At 27.2% G+C, this 16,689-nt stretch overlaps 2 protein-coding genes across 2 annotated transcripts; one reads left to right on the top strand and one right to left on the bottom strand.

Moving 5' to 3' along the window:
* Positions 1–2,825: 2,825 nt before the first annotated feature.
* Positions 2,826–4,668, bottom strand: LOC108333677 (uncharacterized). Its single transcript, XM_017569153.2, has 3 exons — positions 3,922–4,668; positions 3,276–3,461; positions 2,826–3,201 (listed from the first exon to the last, which is right to left on the bottom strand). The coding sequence occupies exons 1-3, from the start codon at positions 4,507–4,509 to the stop codon at positions 2,917–2,919; spliced, it is 1,059 nt and encodes a 352-aa protein (XP_017424642.2). The 5' UTR covers positions 4,510–4,668; the 3' UTR covers positions 2,826–2,916.
* A 3,914-nt stretch (positions 4,669–8,582) lies between these two features.
* On the top strand, positions 8,583–16,075 carry LOC108332568 (MLP-like protein 34). Its single transcript, XM_052870246.1, has 4 exons — positions 8,583–8,775; positions 9,836–10,105; positions 14,704–14,901; positions 15,672–16,075. The coding sequence occupies exons 1-4, from the start codon at positions 8,583–8,585 to the stop codon at positions 15,938–15,940; spliced, it is 930 nt and encodes a 309-aa protein (XP_052726206.1). The 3' UTR covers positions 15,941–16,075.
* The last annotated feature ends 614 nt before the right edge of the window (positions 16,076–16,689 follow it).

Here is a 16,689-nt window from a genome sequence, read left to right as displayed (position 1 = left end):
TATAATATTTTGGTGCACGTGTTATTAGAATGAAAGTCCAGCTAACATCGTAATTGTTGATGTGTTTGGTTTTGGTTTGTGGTTCTTTCCCATAAAACTTTTGAAAGATAATGGAAGTGGATAGTCTCCATTTTCAAAAAATTGAAGTGGTCTGCTAGAAAAATATCTTGATCTTGGCACGCTGAGAGGAAATTGATGTCGTAATGTTGCCAACATTGATGATGGATTTGACATACAACAACTCTTTCTAGGGCTTGAAACTCAACATCTCTTCAAAAAGCTTCACACCATTTGACATTAATTCTATTCTCTTGTACCCTTCACTCTTCAACATTCTTTCTTCAAATCAATTACATTCATCTTTATATCTTTTCCAACTCTTCTTTTCTTTCTACCTTCATTTACCAAATCATAATGCAAAACAATAATTAACTTTCTAATAAAAATCTACTTACACAAATCAATTTTATTCCCTTTCATTGTAAGTTTTTTTTTTCTTTTTTTACAAAAAACTTATACTTTGTCTATCAAAAGATTGAAATCCCTTTTTTATTTCCTCTTAATTCTTTGACATGGAAAATACATTACTTCTTTAATTACTTCTATTTTTGTTTTCTGTTTTACTTTTAGTTTATCTTAATTTTATTTGTTTTCTATTTTTAAATTATAGAAATATTAAACATAACCTTTTTCTTTGCTTTTTGGTGAATATTTAAAAATAAAAACAGTTAAATATTATGTCAATTCTTTTAAATTAAAAATTAACTTATAAATGTAGACAGAAAACAGATCGAATATTTATAATAGTTACTACAAGAATTTATGTTGATGTATAATTATTGTCGATTTAATTTTGAATTACTATATTAAGTTACGCATATTAAGTAACGCGGATTATATATAGTCATTTAATTTCTATTATTAGTGAAAAAATATTTATCAATAAGAACTTGAACATTTTTTTGAAAACTACAAGTGTGTTTCACAAAAGAAATAATTATGATTCAAGTTGATAGAACTCATATAAGTGACAAAACTCTCCCGATAATTACATATAAATATTCAATAATAATAATAATATCACTAAATTGCAGACCAAAATTATCTGTGCTTTTAAAAATTGTTGATGTACAAAGCACTTCTAATCATATTTTAAAAGAAAATAATAGTAACGAATATAGTGTTATTTAACTTTTTGATTTACATATGTAAATAATATTAAATAGGGAGTACAATATCATTTAAGTTTATCTTTACGATATTATGATTAAGTATTTAATGATATGATAAAGTTGTATAATTATTTTTTATGAAACGTTAGAAATAATTTATAATTATGGGAACAAAATATTGCAAGTGGACTAGTGGAGTATTTTGGTGAATACAAGTGGAGTAGTGGTGAATCTTTTTTATTCTCAAAATAATAGGTCTAATGTTTTTATTAGTCACACACTATTTTAATTAAATAGGATTAGGAGCTTAAGAAAGTAATCAAATAAAATAAAAATAATAATTTCCTATTATTATAACTTATGAACTAAAAAATATATATAACATCAGACCCGTTACTTTAGTCCGTAATTAAAAAATAAAGAGTTAATTTCCAAAAATGCATAACATTTCTTTTTATAATAAAAAAAGATATAGTACTTCTTTAATCAAAGAGACCGTTTTTTTTTTAAAATTAGTATCTTCAATTATGATTTTATATTGAAGTTGAAAGTTGAATTCTATTTATTAATTGAAAAAAAAATCAAAATCCTAAACTAATTTATTAACTTTTTTTTATGAAAAGAGATCATTAATGGGGAATGATGGAAAAAAAAACCTGCTTTATTGTTAACATTAAAATTTTTATTTAAAAAAAAAGAAAATAGTGTTAATAGTGTGAAATAAATCATTATTAATTATTGTCTCATATATATATATATATATATATATATATATATATATATATAAGTAGTTTTTTTTATCATTATTATATTCAAATATTAATGATGATGGTTTATCTTAAGTGTATCAACCAAAATTTTATTTCCAACTTTACCAGAACTTTAATTCAAAATATCATTCTTTTATTAAAATTTCTTTTACCATAGCCACAATACTCATAAATTTTTATTAAAGAAATCTAAGATAACTTTATTAATTAGTATTAAAATATAAATAAGTTCAATCTTATTGACGTTTGACCAGTTAAAAAATTAGTCATTTGAATGGTAGAAATTAAATTTTTAATGTGTAAACTTTTTTTATAAATGTGTTCTATAATAAATTCTTCTACAATAACCTATAGTTTTTTACATGCATATTGACCTACTTGTTTTTTTTATGACCATGTAATTTGTACCGTTTTTTCCCTAGACATTGGACCCATTTTTGGGCTTGTAGTTAAACATATCAACCCAGCCCATGTTACTTTTCCGTTTTGCACCCCATGGTTTCCTCCTGCTCCTCCATTAGAGTGTTCAAAGGACAAAACTGTCCCCCTCGCTGTTATCCCTTGCTGCTGCCACCCCCACCATTACTCTCTTCACCATGCTTTGTGTTGCGGAATCATGGAATAAACATTTGTATTTTACTTTATTTTTTATCGATGTGATAGTGTTAAATCTTTAATCTCGTTAATGCTAAATAACCTAAATTAAGATATGATATATTTTAGTGTTACTTATAATTAAATAAAATATAAATTAAAACATGGGGTGGAGAATTGAAAGAAATAATTGTATCATTAATTAAGTCTAAGGAACTATTTTATTTGAAAACAAGACAACATCATTTTTAATGTTTTTCTTAATTGTAAATACTAACTTAAAAATATATTAATTTAAAAGTTATATAATAAAAGGAAACTTCAATTATCATACAATAATGTGTGTAGAGCTCAAGAACATCGAGCAACGAATGAAGAACTTAGTTCAAAGCACAGGTGCTATGGAATTCTTGGGTTCGATGTTTCTTATCATAACTCTTCTTGAGAAGCACGAAACATTGAACATGGTGATGGAAGGTTGGCTTTATTAGGGTTGGAACAACTTTGAAACTAGAGCTCAAGATTACACGAATTACCAGAGGCAATCCTCTTCCAGAATCTAGCATATCTTCCATGCTTCTTCCTGCACCATACATTGCCTTGTTCTTTGCTCCCAATTCCAGTGCAAAGATCGTTAAACCACTCTCAGCATACAGCTCAGGCGCCTGCATTATTCAACTTCCTAAGCACCTCATCATCAAATTCTATTGTCTAATGATATTGATTAGGGTATACTTACATTAGAAAATGCAAAGGGTAAGTTGGAAAATTTCATGTCCATGGTGGGAGGACGAATGTGAAGACCAAACAACCTTGATTTATTCTCTATCATTAAATTCAACGAACAGTTACAGCTCAGAATCTTCGTTGTCACTCCACTTCTGTCCACCCCTTCTGCTAGTTTAAATTCTGAAAACCTTGCAATCTGCAAATTAACCAACCAACATAAAACAGTGTGTATATATATATATATATATATATATATATACTTTATATAATATGTTAAAGTTTTTGTAATACTATTTTTGGTACAGTTTTGGTTATGATAGCTGCAACACAACCAACAGTCAAAAGATAGAAAGCACATGATGAAAGTTATAGCAAAAAGATGAAGCAGATAAACACATCTATATATCTAATTTTACACAATGATTGGACCTACATTGCTACCTACTTTCATTTTTGAAATTTGGAAGAGAAATTAGTACTCTAATTAACATGTTTTTCTTTATTCTATATATATATATATATATATATATATATATATATATATATATATGTATATGCTAATGCTCAAATTATATAACTAGAAATAACACTATTGCTTAGCTTTTTTTCTTTTCAATTAATCACTGGTTCATCTTACAGAAAATTAGTGTACTTACCTCAACGGAGACATTAGGTGATGGAGGTTTTGTAGCAATGTAGAACACAAGCAAAGCAATTCCAAAGCTCACAAAAATTCTCCACCACATTTGCAACCAAATCCATGCACAAGAATCCGAGTTTCTATAAGAAAAATACCTCTTCCACCCTCCTTTTCTCTCCCCATAATAATATTCAAAAAACGACCCTTCTCCCATACTTTCACTTTCATTTCTCTCGTCATCACCTTTAACAACAGCAAAACGATTGACGTCGCCATTTTCAGTGACGGTGACATGACTCCCATCATAAGAAACTTTTTTATGATGTGAGAAAGAGTGACTGGAGCCACGAGAGGAAGTGTAACGACAGAGAGCGAAGCGTGAACCTTCGTCCTCTTCATGAGTAGGGTTTAAAGGATGAGTTTCAGAACGGATAGGAGAATGAAAGGTTGATTCGGGATCGTTTTGGATGCGAATATCCGCACTGTTGGCATGGGAAAGAGTAGAGGGGCTTTGAACGTAATATGGACATGGATAGGTTTGATAGATGAGAGTCTCATGGTCTTCAACAACGTTGTTGTGGTGCATTGCATTATGGTTGGACATTATTGTGGGTGTTTGTGTTGTGAGTGTGTGTTTTTTCTTACATGGAGAAAGAGGCTATGGAGGGAGAGGTTTTTAAAAGGGATAAAGAGAAGGGTTGCATTATGAAGGAGTGGCAAAGTGTAGGGCATTTTTTTTCTTCATGCCTAAAGTTATAGTAATGCTTTAGGTGTTCATTAAGGGACATGAGTGCAATGGAGGAACATAATTGTTGCTTCTTATTACAAATGTCACTTGCTTCAAAATATATATATATATATATATATATATATATATATATATATATATATATATATATATATATTTTAACTTTAATCACTTATTTTGTTCCTAAAGTCTCAACTTCATCTTCATGGTTAAAAAAATATCAATTTCATTTTAACTTTGTATAATTTACACTAATCAACTTCATTTCGTTAATTTTACAGAATTTGGTAACGTGACAAAGAAATTTGAATTTTTTTTTTCTATCCTCCTATAAATTTATATATTTTTTTCTCTATCCTCCTATATATCTGAACCGACATAATCGTATCTTTTTCTTTCTTTTTATCACAGAAAAGAATAATACATTAATAAAAAAAAAGTGATAACCAAACATGGTTAAAAACACCTAAAAAAATTAGTAAGTTACTTATAACTATTATTATTATTATTATTATTATTATTATTATTATGTAATATTTAATAAAAGAAAAGTTAATAAATAAAAACGAATTTTTTTATTAGGGAAAGTAAATTCAATTAATCCATTTATTACGGAAAAGTTTGCATATTGTGCCTCCTATGAGGCATTAATTAATTTTGCTTTACACCGAATTGTTTGTCTTTTCACATCCAACAAATGATAGCAAAGTAAGCACGCTTTAACTATAATGTTTCCTCGTTCTAATGTTCTGCAAAAGGTTCAGATCTAACCCTAAAGGATAATACTATTTAATGCCGTATTTTATTTTATTTTTTCATGGTTTAATTATAATTTAATTACTAAAAATGGATTGCTTTTTTTAGAACTATTAAATTGTAAAAGAAAAATAAAAGGTGAAATAAACAATCACTCTTCTATAATTTCTCTTTACTATATATATATAACTTCATCTCATCTCTTTATCTGTTTATTCATTTTTTACTCCTTCCAAAAAATATCTAAAGATTAGCGTTCAAGTGAAGAAAATAATTAAGTAAAATAATCTCTACACTTTTATAATATCTGGATTCGGAACTCGAGACATTTGAATGTTAGCTAGCAATCATGATCCATAAAATAAAATAAAATAAAATACTCCATTTTCATAGTTTGAAAAAGGTATTCTTTCATTGCTTCTTCTCTAGCTAAGACATATTTCAATTTTCCACTTTAATTAGCATTTACACACTATAAGTAATCCCTCATCCCAATGTTAATTTGATTTGATTGAAAATTGATCCTCCTTTGCTAAAGCTCGTGCTCAAATATTTTCACATGCGGTATTACGTTTTCCAAGATTCAAACTTTCTCTCCATACAAATTTTTTATAAAAAGAAATTATAAGTTAAAAAAGAAAGTTTTAATTTATGATTTTTTTATCTTAAAAGTTTTATAGAAAAAATTGTTCGAACATACTAATTAATTATATATCTCGTGTTATTGCTTATGGATTAATTTCTTTCACAATATATTAGATAGAGAAGTTTATGCAAAAACATAGAAATGTTGGATGAAGCTTAGATTTAGAAAAGTGGAAAAGTGAGGAAAATATTAAGAGTGAAGTAGAGATACAATTTAATAAACATTTCTTCCTTTTGAAGTGAAAAACATAGATTGTTGTCCATGTTGGCCATATATATTGTAATGATTGTAAGATAACAATGAGAACATTGAGCAAAATAAACTAATGAAGAGGGTATCTTTTGCTTTTGTACCGAGACATTATGGATCACACCTATACTATCATCATCATACATGCCAAAGGAATATATATATATATATATATATATATATATATATATATATATAACTATGTTCATCCTTAGCAATAAAACCTTTTATGATCCTTACATTTTTTTCTTTTTATGATGGGTGATTAATTTTATTGATTGGGCGATGAAAAAGTTTGCTCTTATGTTTATGTGCCTTAACTTTGGAAGTTTGTTTCATATAGTGTTATTTAATTTTTATTACCTTAAATTTAATTTAATATTATAAAATAGGATTATATTAGTTTATATTTATGTTAATTGTAAATAAATCTTGTTCTTCATAAAAAAATAAAAAGTTAGAAGCTTTATAGTTAATCATTGAGGGGTAATGTGTGAGCATGGATGGATCCAAAGAGGGGCAATATGATTCGGTCAGTCTGAACTCTTTTTAAAATACTGAAAGTGATGCTAAGGAAAAGGAGACTCAAACTCTCGCATATCAAGTTACATTGTTGATAGTACAATAGTTTATAACAAATTTCTTCATATAATTATATATCTTCATTTAATTGATATAAATTTTGTAACTAAATGATATGTGTACCGTAAATAGTTTGATATGTTTTTAAATGATTAAAATATAAAATCCTAAATTACACGTAGTTCATAAATATTTAGGTCACTAGTAAAATGATTAAGTATCAATTCAAAGTTACAATGAACATTGGTATTTAGTTCAGATCAGGCAAAAATATATTAAAATATATAAAAAAATACAATTATAATGTATATATTATTTATTATTACGTACGTATTTATTTATTGTATAACTTCTATCCCAAATATATCTATCTACTTGTTTAAACATTTATTAGTGGAAAATTTACATTTTTAAATGACAAAAATATTAGGAGTAGGGATGAAAATGTATGTAGGTTCACACACACATATACATAGATCTTCACATTGGTAAGATATTGTCCGTTTTGGGCTCAATCCTTACGGATTTGCTTTTGGTACCACTCAAAAAGGCCTCTTAGCAGTGGAGGTATCTTATGTAAATATAAACTCATGTTCATCTCTTATTTTATTCGATGTAAGACTTTGTTTGTATCCAACCGAAAATGTGAACCAACCATACACTTCAGTCCCCATACTTGTAAGAAAAAATGTAAGATAGATTGACTCATATTTAATCTACAGAGAATATATTACCTTAAATTTCTAAAATTTAGCAGCAAAACATATCAAATGTTTCTTTTAAACAATTTACTCCTTTACAAACCATCTATAGCTTATTTGTGTTTCTTTCCTTGTTTTAATCAAATTCAAAATCATTTCTATTTCAACAAGTACATAAAATTAGAAATTATAAAATTGTGAATATTATTTATTTTAATAAATAAGTTTGTAAAGTTCATTATTTTTATTAATTTAATTAAATAAAAAAATTATTAAAATTTTGTATCATTGACATTTTACATGTTATAACAGAAAGAATTTTTTTTTTAAAACAAATAATTTCTTATACATTATGGGTCAGTTTGCAAATCCACAAACCAAATGTGACGAATGAGTTAGAAAAATTATTTTGTATTTTTTATATTGAAAACAAACCGATTCATTGACCAAATACAAGACGGACCAAAACAATATAAGTCGACCTATATTATCATCCTTAATCAAGAGTTTTCAATATTAAGAAAAAAAAATTATTAGTTTCTCATGAATGAAGAATGTCTCTTTCAAGGTTTGGTTGATGCTTTAAAAAAAAATTATTCCTTAACGATAAATATTTTCCAAAAACGACTTTTAAGTTGAGCTTCCTACAAAATTGTTACCATATCTTTTATTAGAAAAAAAAAATTATCATGATGATCATCGCATATAAGATAGACAAATAAAAAATACAGATGGCATCATCTTTATCCTTGCTCGAATCTGAAAAACAAAAAAAGCACATGCTTCCTCTAACAGTGGTGTTGGTGACATTTCCAGGCACAAATTCCATAACAACTAACCAATACAATATTTAAAAATTAAGATTAATTAAAGCTAATTAAACTGCCATAGAACATTATTCTCCTAATTATTATTAAGATAATGTCCATAATCAGTTATTTTTCAGCTATAAAAGAGGCATATTTGTGTGGCATAATAATTATAAGTCTTGATCAATGGCATATTGTGAAGTTCAAAAGCTGGAAACTAAAGTGAGTATGAAAGCTTCTGCTGAGAAATTCTATGATATTCTATGCAACAAGACACACCAACTTCCCACCATTTCCTCTCAGAATTTACTCTCTGTTCAAATTCATAAAGGGCAATGGGGTACTCAGGGATCTATCATATCCTGGAATTATTTACATGGTACGTCAATTTTACCTTCCATTTTCTATCATTAATATTCATATTAAAAATATCAAATTTACAGTGCTAATTATTATAATATTTGCTGACTTCAATTTCTTATTAATCAATACTATTTATACTAGCAAAAACTACATCAAAATCATATAGTTTCGTATTTATAAGACTGATATTAAAAAAAAACATTAAAATAATATAATTTAAATATATATATATATATATATATATATAATTTTGAAAGAATAACGTTAAAAAATTATGTCGCGTGATTATTTACAAAAAAATAGTTATTTTAAAATACAAAGAAGTTGTTCAATTATTTGTTTTATTAAATAAATAATAAATTATTTATAATCAATTCGTAGCAAAATTGTTCATTACTAAATTATGTATACCTCAATATACTTAATTGATAATAGAGTCTGCTTGAGAAAAATATGTTTTTCTTATTTTCTTTTCTCAAATAAAATCTAGGTTTTATTTTACTTATTGTACTTCATTTTACCTTATTATGCGTTCAAGTTTTCTGTTGATTTTTCTTACTATCTTTTGTTCTGTAATATACTGATTTTGATATATTAAAAAAGTTAATATATTTTAAAATATAAAAATGAATTGAATCACACTCAATAAACTTTAATTAGTGTCCAATGTGTATTTTTTTTTCAAATGTGGCATTCAAAATAGAAAGTACAAGCAAGCAGTTTATTAGATATCAATTGTAAGGTTTTATTTATACAAAATTTCATTCTGGGCACTAGAAAAAAAGTGAAAAAAAAAAATTCTTCATAAACTAAAATTAACTTATATTTAAATAAAAAATTAATAAGAACTTAAAAAGTACATAAGAAAGTTTTAACAAATAAATAGTTTACTCATGAACTAGTTTTACTTTTAATAAAACAATTTTTTTTCTTTTTTCTTTTACTATATATATATATATATATATATATATATATATATATATAAAATGAAATGTATACATGTTATAAATAAAATTATATAGGGTTTGATTTGAAGTCTTACTATAAAATGTGTGTTTTATATTGGAGAACAAAAGAGGGAAAAGTTAGTGTGGTTAAGGAGATGCTGGAAGATATTGACAAAGAAAAGAAGAAAATAAGCTTTAGGGTTATTGAAGAAGAACTGCTGAAACATTACAAGAGCTTCAAGATTATGATACAAGTTACTCCAAAGGAAAAAGGAAGCACACTGCATTGTGTCTTTGAATATCAGAAACAGAGACATCAAATTCCTGATCCTCATGCCATATTGCAAATTACACTTCAGATCAACAACAAAATTAATGCATACCTTACTCACAAGTACAACTGATAAAAAAAATCTTCAAGTGATATGAATTTTAAGATAAATCATCTTTAAAAAAAATTCAATAAAAGATGATCTTCTGAACATGTTTAAGAAGAAGTTGAAGAAAAACATTTGCATTAAAGTCATTCTCATATTCCTTATTTCGAGTTCTATTTTTCTCTCTATCAAATAAAATATTGTCTAATGTAGTTTATTATTTCCATCACTTGAATTTCTTTCTATAATGAATTTTTGGTGTTATTTTCTATTTTTTCTTCAAAATACATTGATGTTCATTTTTTATGTTTTAAAATCTATTAATTTTTTTTAATATATCAAAAGAATCAATTCATTTTAAAGGAACTCTATATATAAACAACAACAAAAACTAATAAAGAATCATAGGTCTTATCTTGTCACGTATTTTAAAAATTAATAGCTCATTGAATATTAGTTAAGATGGACATTACGCTGTTAGTGATTTAAATGTCGTTAGCGAAAAAGATCAAATTGATCAATTTTACAAAAGAATGGACCACTTTGAATGCTAAAAAAACTTGAGGACAATCTTAAACAAAACTAACAAAATATAGGGACCAAAATAGGTATTAAACCAAAGATTTTACAAACAGAGTAAATTCAAAGAAATAAAATTTTGAATAAAATAAATAATAAATGTTTATCTTTTATCTATTTAAAATTTTTCTTTGAATAAAACATAGATTTCATTATCCTTTTTATTTCTATCATATTTAATAGTCTCACATTATTTAATAGTCGACACCTAAAGTAATTTAAATATCTTTTTCCATTTATCTTTCAAAACATCTTTAAAAAAAACTATGACAAAATTTAATGTTTCAAAACAAATAATATCTCAAATATGATAATTGATTCTAACGATATCTTTTATTTAAAAACTAGTTCAACCAAAATCCAAATATAATAATATTTAAAAATAATAAAGAAGGACTTATACATTGAAAAACAAAGTGCATACTATAATTTTCTATTTCTTCTTCTCTAAAGTTTTATTTCATGAGATTAATCCCTATATATATAGAGAAGAGCAGGGATATTTATTGGCAGCATCTTCGTCCTAATCACATTCTCTAAAAGAAAGAAAGTGTTGATATCTCCAAAAACTTGTTTATTTGTTAAGAAAGAATAGAAGTAAAAGAAGAAAGAGCACCTAAATTAAAGAATAAGCGAAAAAAAAATGATAAAGTATTTCTTTGTATTCCTTTGGAATCATTTGATTTTACATTAGGACACATCTTTCAGTGTTTCTTCGATCTTTTTTAGAGCCAAGTGGTTCATGTGATAATTCTTTTTACGAAAAATAGTAAAGTGATGTGATATGATTAATTAAAAGAGCGAAATTTCTTATTTAAATATTAAATGGTAAAAATGTAATGAATATATTTTATTGTTAAATTTTACAAAAGGTTTTTTCTATTTAAAAAGGGTTAACTTAACACTAAATTATATTTTACAAGAATCGGTGTGACATTAAGTTATATAAATTTGGAAAATTTGCATTCTTTAAACATTGAGAAAAAAAAATTAGACTTTGGAAAAAATTAAACTCTCATCAACTTATACACTATGAACCAAATAGATTTTTTAGTATTTTCTTTCTCCTAAATTGTTATTATTAAATCACATTTATTGTTTTGAGTAAACCAATTCACACATGATGAGAAATAGAGATAATCATTAATTAACTCATTAACTAAAAATAGTGTGCCAGAAACAATTTTAAAACTTGCTTTGGAACTTTTAGATAATCATTATTTAAACTATCAATTTCTACACAGACAACGTCTTTCCTTAAGAAGCCACTAAAAAAAAAGAAGAAAATAAATAAATAAAAGTCTTAGTAAGAACTGAACCATTTATTATAAACTTATTTCATGATTAGATTAATCCCTTTATGCTGTGAGTAGGCAGGGATCTTTTGTTGGCAGCATCTTCGTCCTAACCACATTCTCTAGAGGAAAGAAGATGCCTTGCAAATTCTTGTTTTGATATCTCCAAAAACTTTGGTTTTATTTGGTAAGAAAGAGAAAAGTAAAACAAGAAAGACCACCTAAATAAATAATAAGTGAAAAAGAATATATTAAATTAGTTTTTTTAAAAAAAGTTTTCTTTATTTCTTCAATTACTTAATTTTGTATTCACTAGTGCAAAAAAGACCTTTAACGTCACCCTTTAGACGTCTGACCCTCGAATATCCAACGTAAAAAATGACCGGTGGCATTTTTCGTAAATAAAACAATTATTTAGACGTCGGTTATGTAAGGGCCCGACGTCTAAATACTCATATACGTCGGCTCCCCCGAATAGACGCCAAAACTAAACGAAAAAGTTAAAAAGAAATAATTTTTTATTCCATTTAGACGTCTGATCCCGCCACTCCGACTTCTGAAGCACTTTAGACGTCTGTTAGTTGGGGGGACCGACTTCTAAACCCTAAACCCAAAAATTAAAAAATCACTTTTTGACACCATTTAGACGTCTGATCCCGCCACTCCGACTTCTAAAGCACTTTAGACGTCTGTTAGTTGGGGGGACCGACTTCTAAACTCTAAACCCAAAAATTAAAAAATCACTTTTTGACTCCATTTAGACGTCTGATCCCGCCACTCCGACTTCTAAAGCACTTTAGACGTCTGTTAGTTGGGGGGACCGACTTCTAAACCTTAAACCCAAAAATTTAAAAAGTCACTTTTTGACTCCATTTAGACGTCTGATCCCGCCACTCCGACTTCTAAAGCACTTTAGACGTCTGTTAGTTGGGGGGACCGACTTCTAAACCTTAAACCCAAAAATTTAAAAAGTCACTTTTTGACTCCATTTAGACGTCTGATCCCGCCACTCCGACTTCTGAAGCACTTTAGACGTCTGTTAGTTGGGGGGACCGACTTCTAAACTCTAAACCCAAAAATTAAAAAATCACTTTTTGACTCCATTTAGACGTCTGATCCCGCCACTCCGACTTCTAAAGCACTTTAGACGTCTGTTAGATGGGGGGACCGACTTCTAAACCTTAAACCCAAAAATTTAAAAAGTCACTTTTTGACTCCATTTAGACGTCTAATCCCGCCACTCCGACTTCTGAAGCACTTTAGACGTCTGTTAGTTGGGGGACCGACTTCTAAACTCTAAACCCAAAAATTAAAAAATCACTTTTTGACTCCATTTAGACGTCTGATCCCGTCACTCCGACTTCTAAAGCACTTTAGACGTCTGTTAGATGGGGGGACCGACTTCTAAACCTTAAACCCAAAAATTTAAAAAGTCACTTTTTGACTCCATTTAGACGTCTGATCCCGCCACTCCGACTTCTGAAGCACTTTAGACGTCTGTTAGTTGGGGGGACCGACGTCTAAATTTTGGCATTAAAACACCGTAAACGCGAGACAGCCGTTACGCGCACTCATATTTCATCATCTTCGTCGCGTTTTTTCTCTACGAGTTATGCTTTTCAGGTTCGTTTTCTCACTTTTGCACCGTTTTAAATTAATTTTACTCCGATTACATCACTCTTTGATGCATTATCTTTCATTTGAACCGATTAAAATGTGTTTTCGTTGGGTTTTGGTGCAGTTATTCTTGTTTCTTTAGGCGGCGTTCTATGGCGGCGATTTCTTGCGTTTTGTACTCCTCCAATTCCCTCCACTACATTTTTAAAACCATCCAATAAAAAAATGTACAATACATTCTCTTCAACTAAAATATAAAGTTGTAAACTCGAATCACCATGAGTCAGGAGCAACCTCAGAGACGTCTAACCTGCATGGATCAGACGTCTATATAGACGTCGGACCTATATATAGATCCGACGTCTATAGAGACGTCTGACCTATATAGGTCCGACGTCTATATAGACGTCAGACCTATATAGATCCGACGTCTATAGAGACGTCTGACCTAAAGGGTCCGACGTCTCATTAACGTCACCCATATAGACGTCGGACAGAGATCAGACGTTAAAAGTCCAAAATAACAGACGTCTAAAGTCTTTTTTGCACTAGTGATTATCAATTAAGACACGTCTTTCAAAGTAACTTAACAGTAAAGTTGAAAAAGAAAATGTGAGACTTTATATTTAATTTTTTTATTACATCACATAGTTTAAGAGTCTAGTTTTAAAATAATTTAAATATTTACTTCATATATGAAACGTTATTGTTATAATTTCGAGTTAAATGATATCATTAAGATGAATTAATCATTACACATTTCAGATATTGTTTGTTTTGAAAACTGAATTTTCGTTATATTTATTAAGTGTGATAGAAATACCTATTAATAAGTAACATTTACTGATAATATGGATTATAAATTAGAATTAAAAAACTTAACATATTAACTGTAAAAAAAATATTAATAAAATAATTTTTTTCACAGGATGCTTTTATTTATATAAGATTGTAAATTATAAAAAAAATGTTGTGTAAGCTATTTTTACATTTAATTTATTGAGAGAGAAAAAATCTAAAAACTGTCCTAAAGAAGCTGGTTATTAAGACATTGATTAAACTTTTTTCCACAAATATATATAGAGCTGCATTGTTCACTGATTTTGCATAGCTTGAAAGGAGTTATAAGGAAAGATGGCGAACTCTCAAGTTCAAAAGCTGGAAAGTAATGTTTATCTTGAAGAAGCTGCTGAGCTGGTATTTGATGTTTTCTGCAACAAAACATACTGTATTGCCAAAGTCTTTCCCACGAAGGTAAAATCCATTGACATTAATGAAGGTGAATGGGGCACTGAAGGATCCATCACCTCTTGGAAGTATGTGCATGGTATGACAACTATCACTTTTAATTTTATCAACAATTTGTTTTTGCATTTCTACGATATATGTTTAAACTTTTAAAGCATCTATATAGTTTATTTTATCTTAAAAAAATAATATATATAATTAGTTGAAGAGTTATTTGTAGTAGATTAATAATTTTATATATGATTTTTGTGTTAATTAGTTAAAGATCTTGACTATAAATAAAATAAATTTATAATATATAAGTTAGTGTAAATTTTATTTTATAAATAAAATTGAATTACTTAAAGTATGCTTCTTAATATAATTAATTAGAATATTCGAAGTGCTTAATCTAGTATGCATCAAAATATTTACTAATAAAACTTTATTTTTTTAATAAAAATCTTAAAACAGGTAAAATAAGTTGAATAATTTACTATCTATTAATTTCCAATCTTTTACATCAAATTGTTGTCACTAAATATACAAAAAATAAAAATTATATTAACATCAATTTCTTGCAATCTTTTTCATATTTTTTTTCATCTTGATTATGAGGGATGACTGTATTGGAATTTGGATTCTCTGCTTAATTTTTTGTGTTATTTGTTTGTTTTACTTTTAAAATAATTAATTTATATTGTTTTAAAACATATTAAAACTCTTTTATATACTAACATTATCGTATTTTGAAAGCTTTAATAGAAGGATAATACTAAAAAAAACAACAGAGAATCCGAACTAGGTTAATTAGGGTTAGACATGTTTTAGACTACTATGATGATCTGCGTTATATATGCATAAGAACAGATGGAAATAACTGTGTGGCAAAGGAGGTGATCGGAGACATAGACAGAAAAAACTGCAAGGTAAGTTTCAAGGTGATAGAGGGAGATCTGCTGCAAAAGTATAAGAGCTTCAAGTTTGTGATGCAATTCATTCCAAAGGAAGATGGAAGTGTTACAAAGCTGGTTTTGGAGTATGAGAAACAAAACTATGACACTCCTGATCCTGTTACCATGTTACAATTTGGAAATGAGGTCATCAAAAAAGTTGGTGATTTTCTTAAGAAGGACTAGCTCTAAATCACTGTCATGCATCATACTGCTATCTCATAAATAAAATCTGATGTCTTATGGGCCTTAATTGCCCCTTAATTACATCAATTATATGTCAAACTATGAATAAAATGCTGACCTAGACATGTTTTTTTATGTTGATGTATCACGTGTGATTGTGTCTTCTTGTAAGTCATGGAATTATAAGTTTATAATTTGGGAAATAATACTTTGAAATCTTACCTTTTATTATTGGTAATAATAGGATTACATACTTTTACATTTGATACACGATATAAAAATAAAATAATTATAAAAATAATTTTTTATATTTTTAAAAGAGAAAAGAATAAAAAATAATAAATGATAGTATTAAAGGAATATAAAAGTTTTATGTGTGTCACATTATGATTATTGTTTATCATGAGTGTGCAATTCTTAAACAAAACATAAATATATCAAAAATATACTTCAAACACACAAATATTTTATATTATTTAACATTTTCTTCTAAAGTATAAAATTTTATTTTTTATAATTATTTTAATTTTATAATGTGTGTCAAATAAATATAAATACGTGTAATTATATATATATATATATATATATATATATATATATATATATATATATATATATATAAAGATAGAATTTCATAAGTGAGTACTTTATGTTTTATATTTGAGTAAAGATTTTTTGACAAAATATTTTACATTCATTTGACATTATCTTTACTTACTTTTTATTTTATTTTTTTAAAATAATACAAA

This window comes from Vigna angularis, chromosome 11 (genome assembly GCF_016808095.1).
Source record: "Vigna angularis cultivar LongXiaoDou No.4 chromosome 11, ASM1680809v1, whole genome shotgun sequence".
Classification (NCBI taxonomy): Eukaryota; Viridiplantae; Streptophyta; class Magnoliopsida; order Fabales; family Fabaceae; genus Vigna; species Vigna angularis.
The sequence above is the reverse complement of the archived record's forward strand: the minus strand, read 5'-3'. Positions and strand labels throughout refer to the sequence as shown.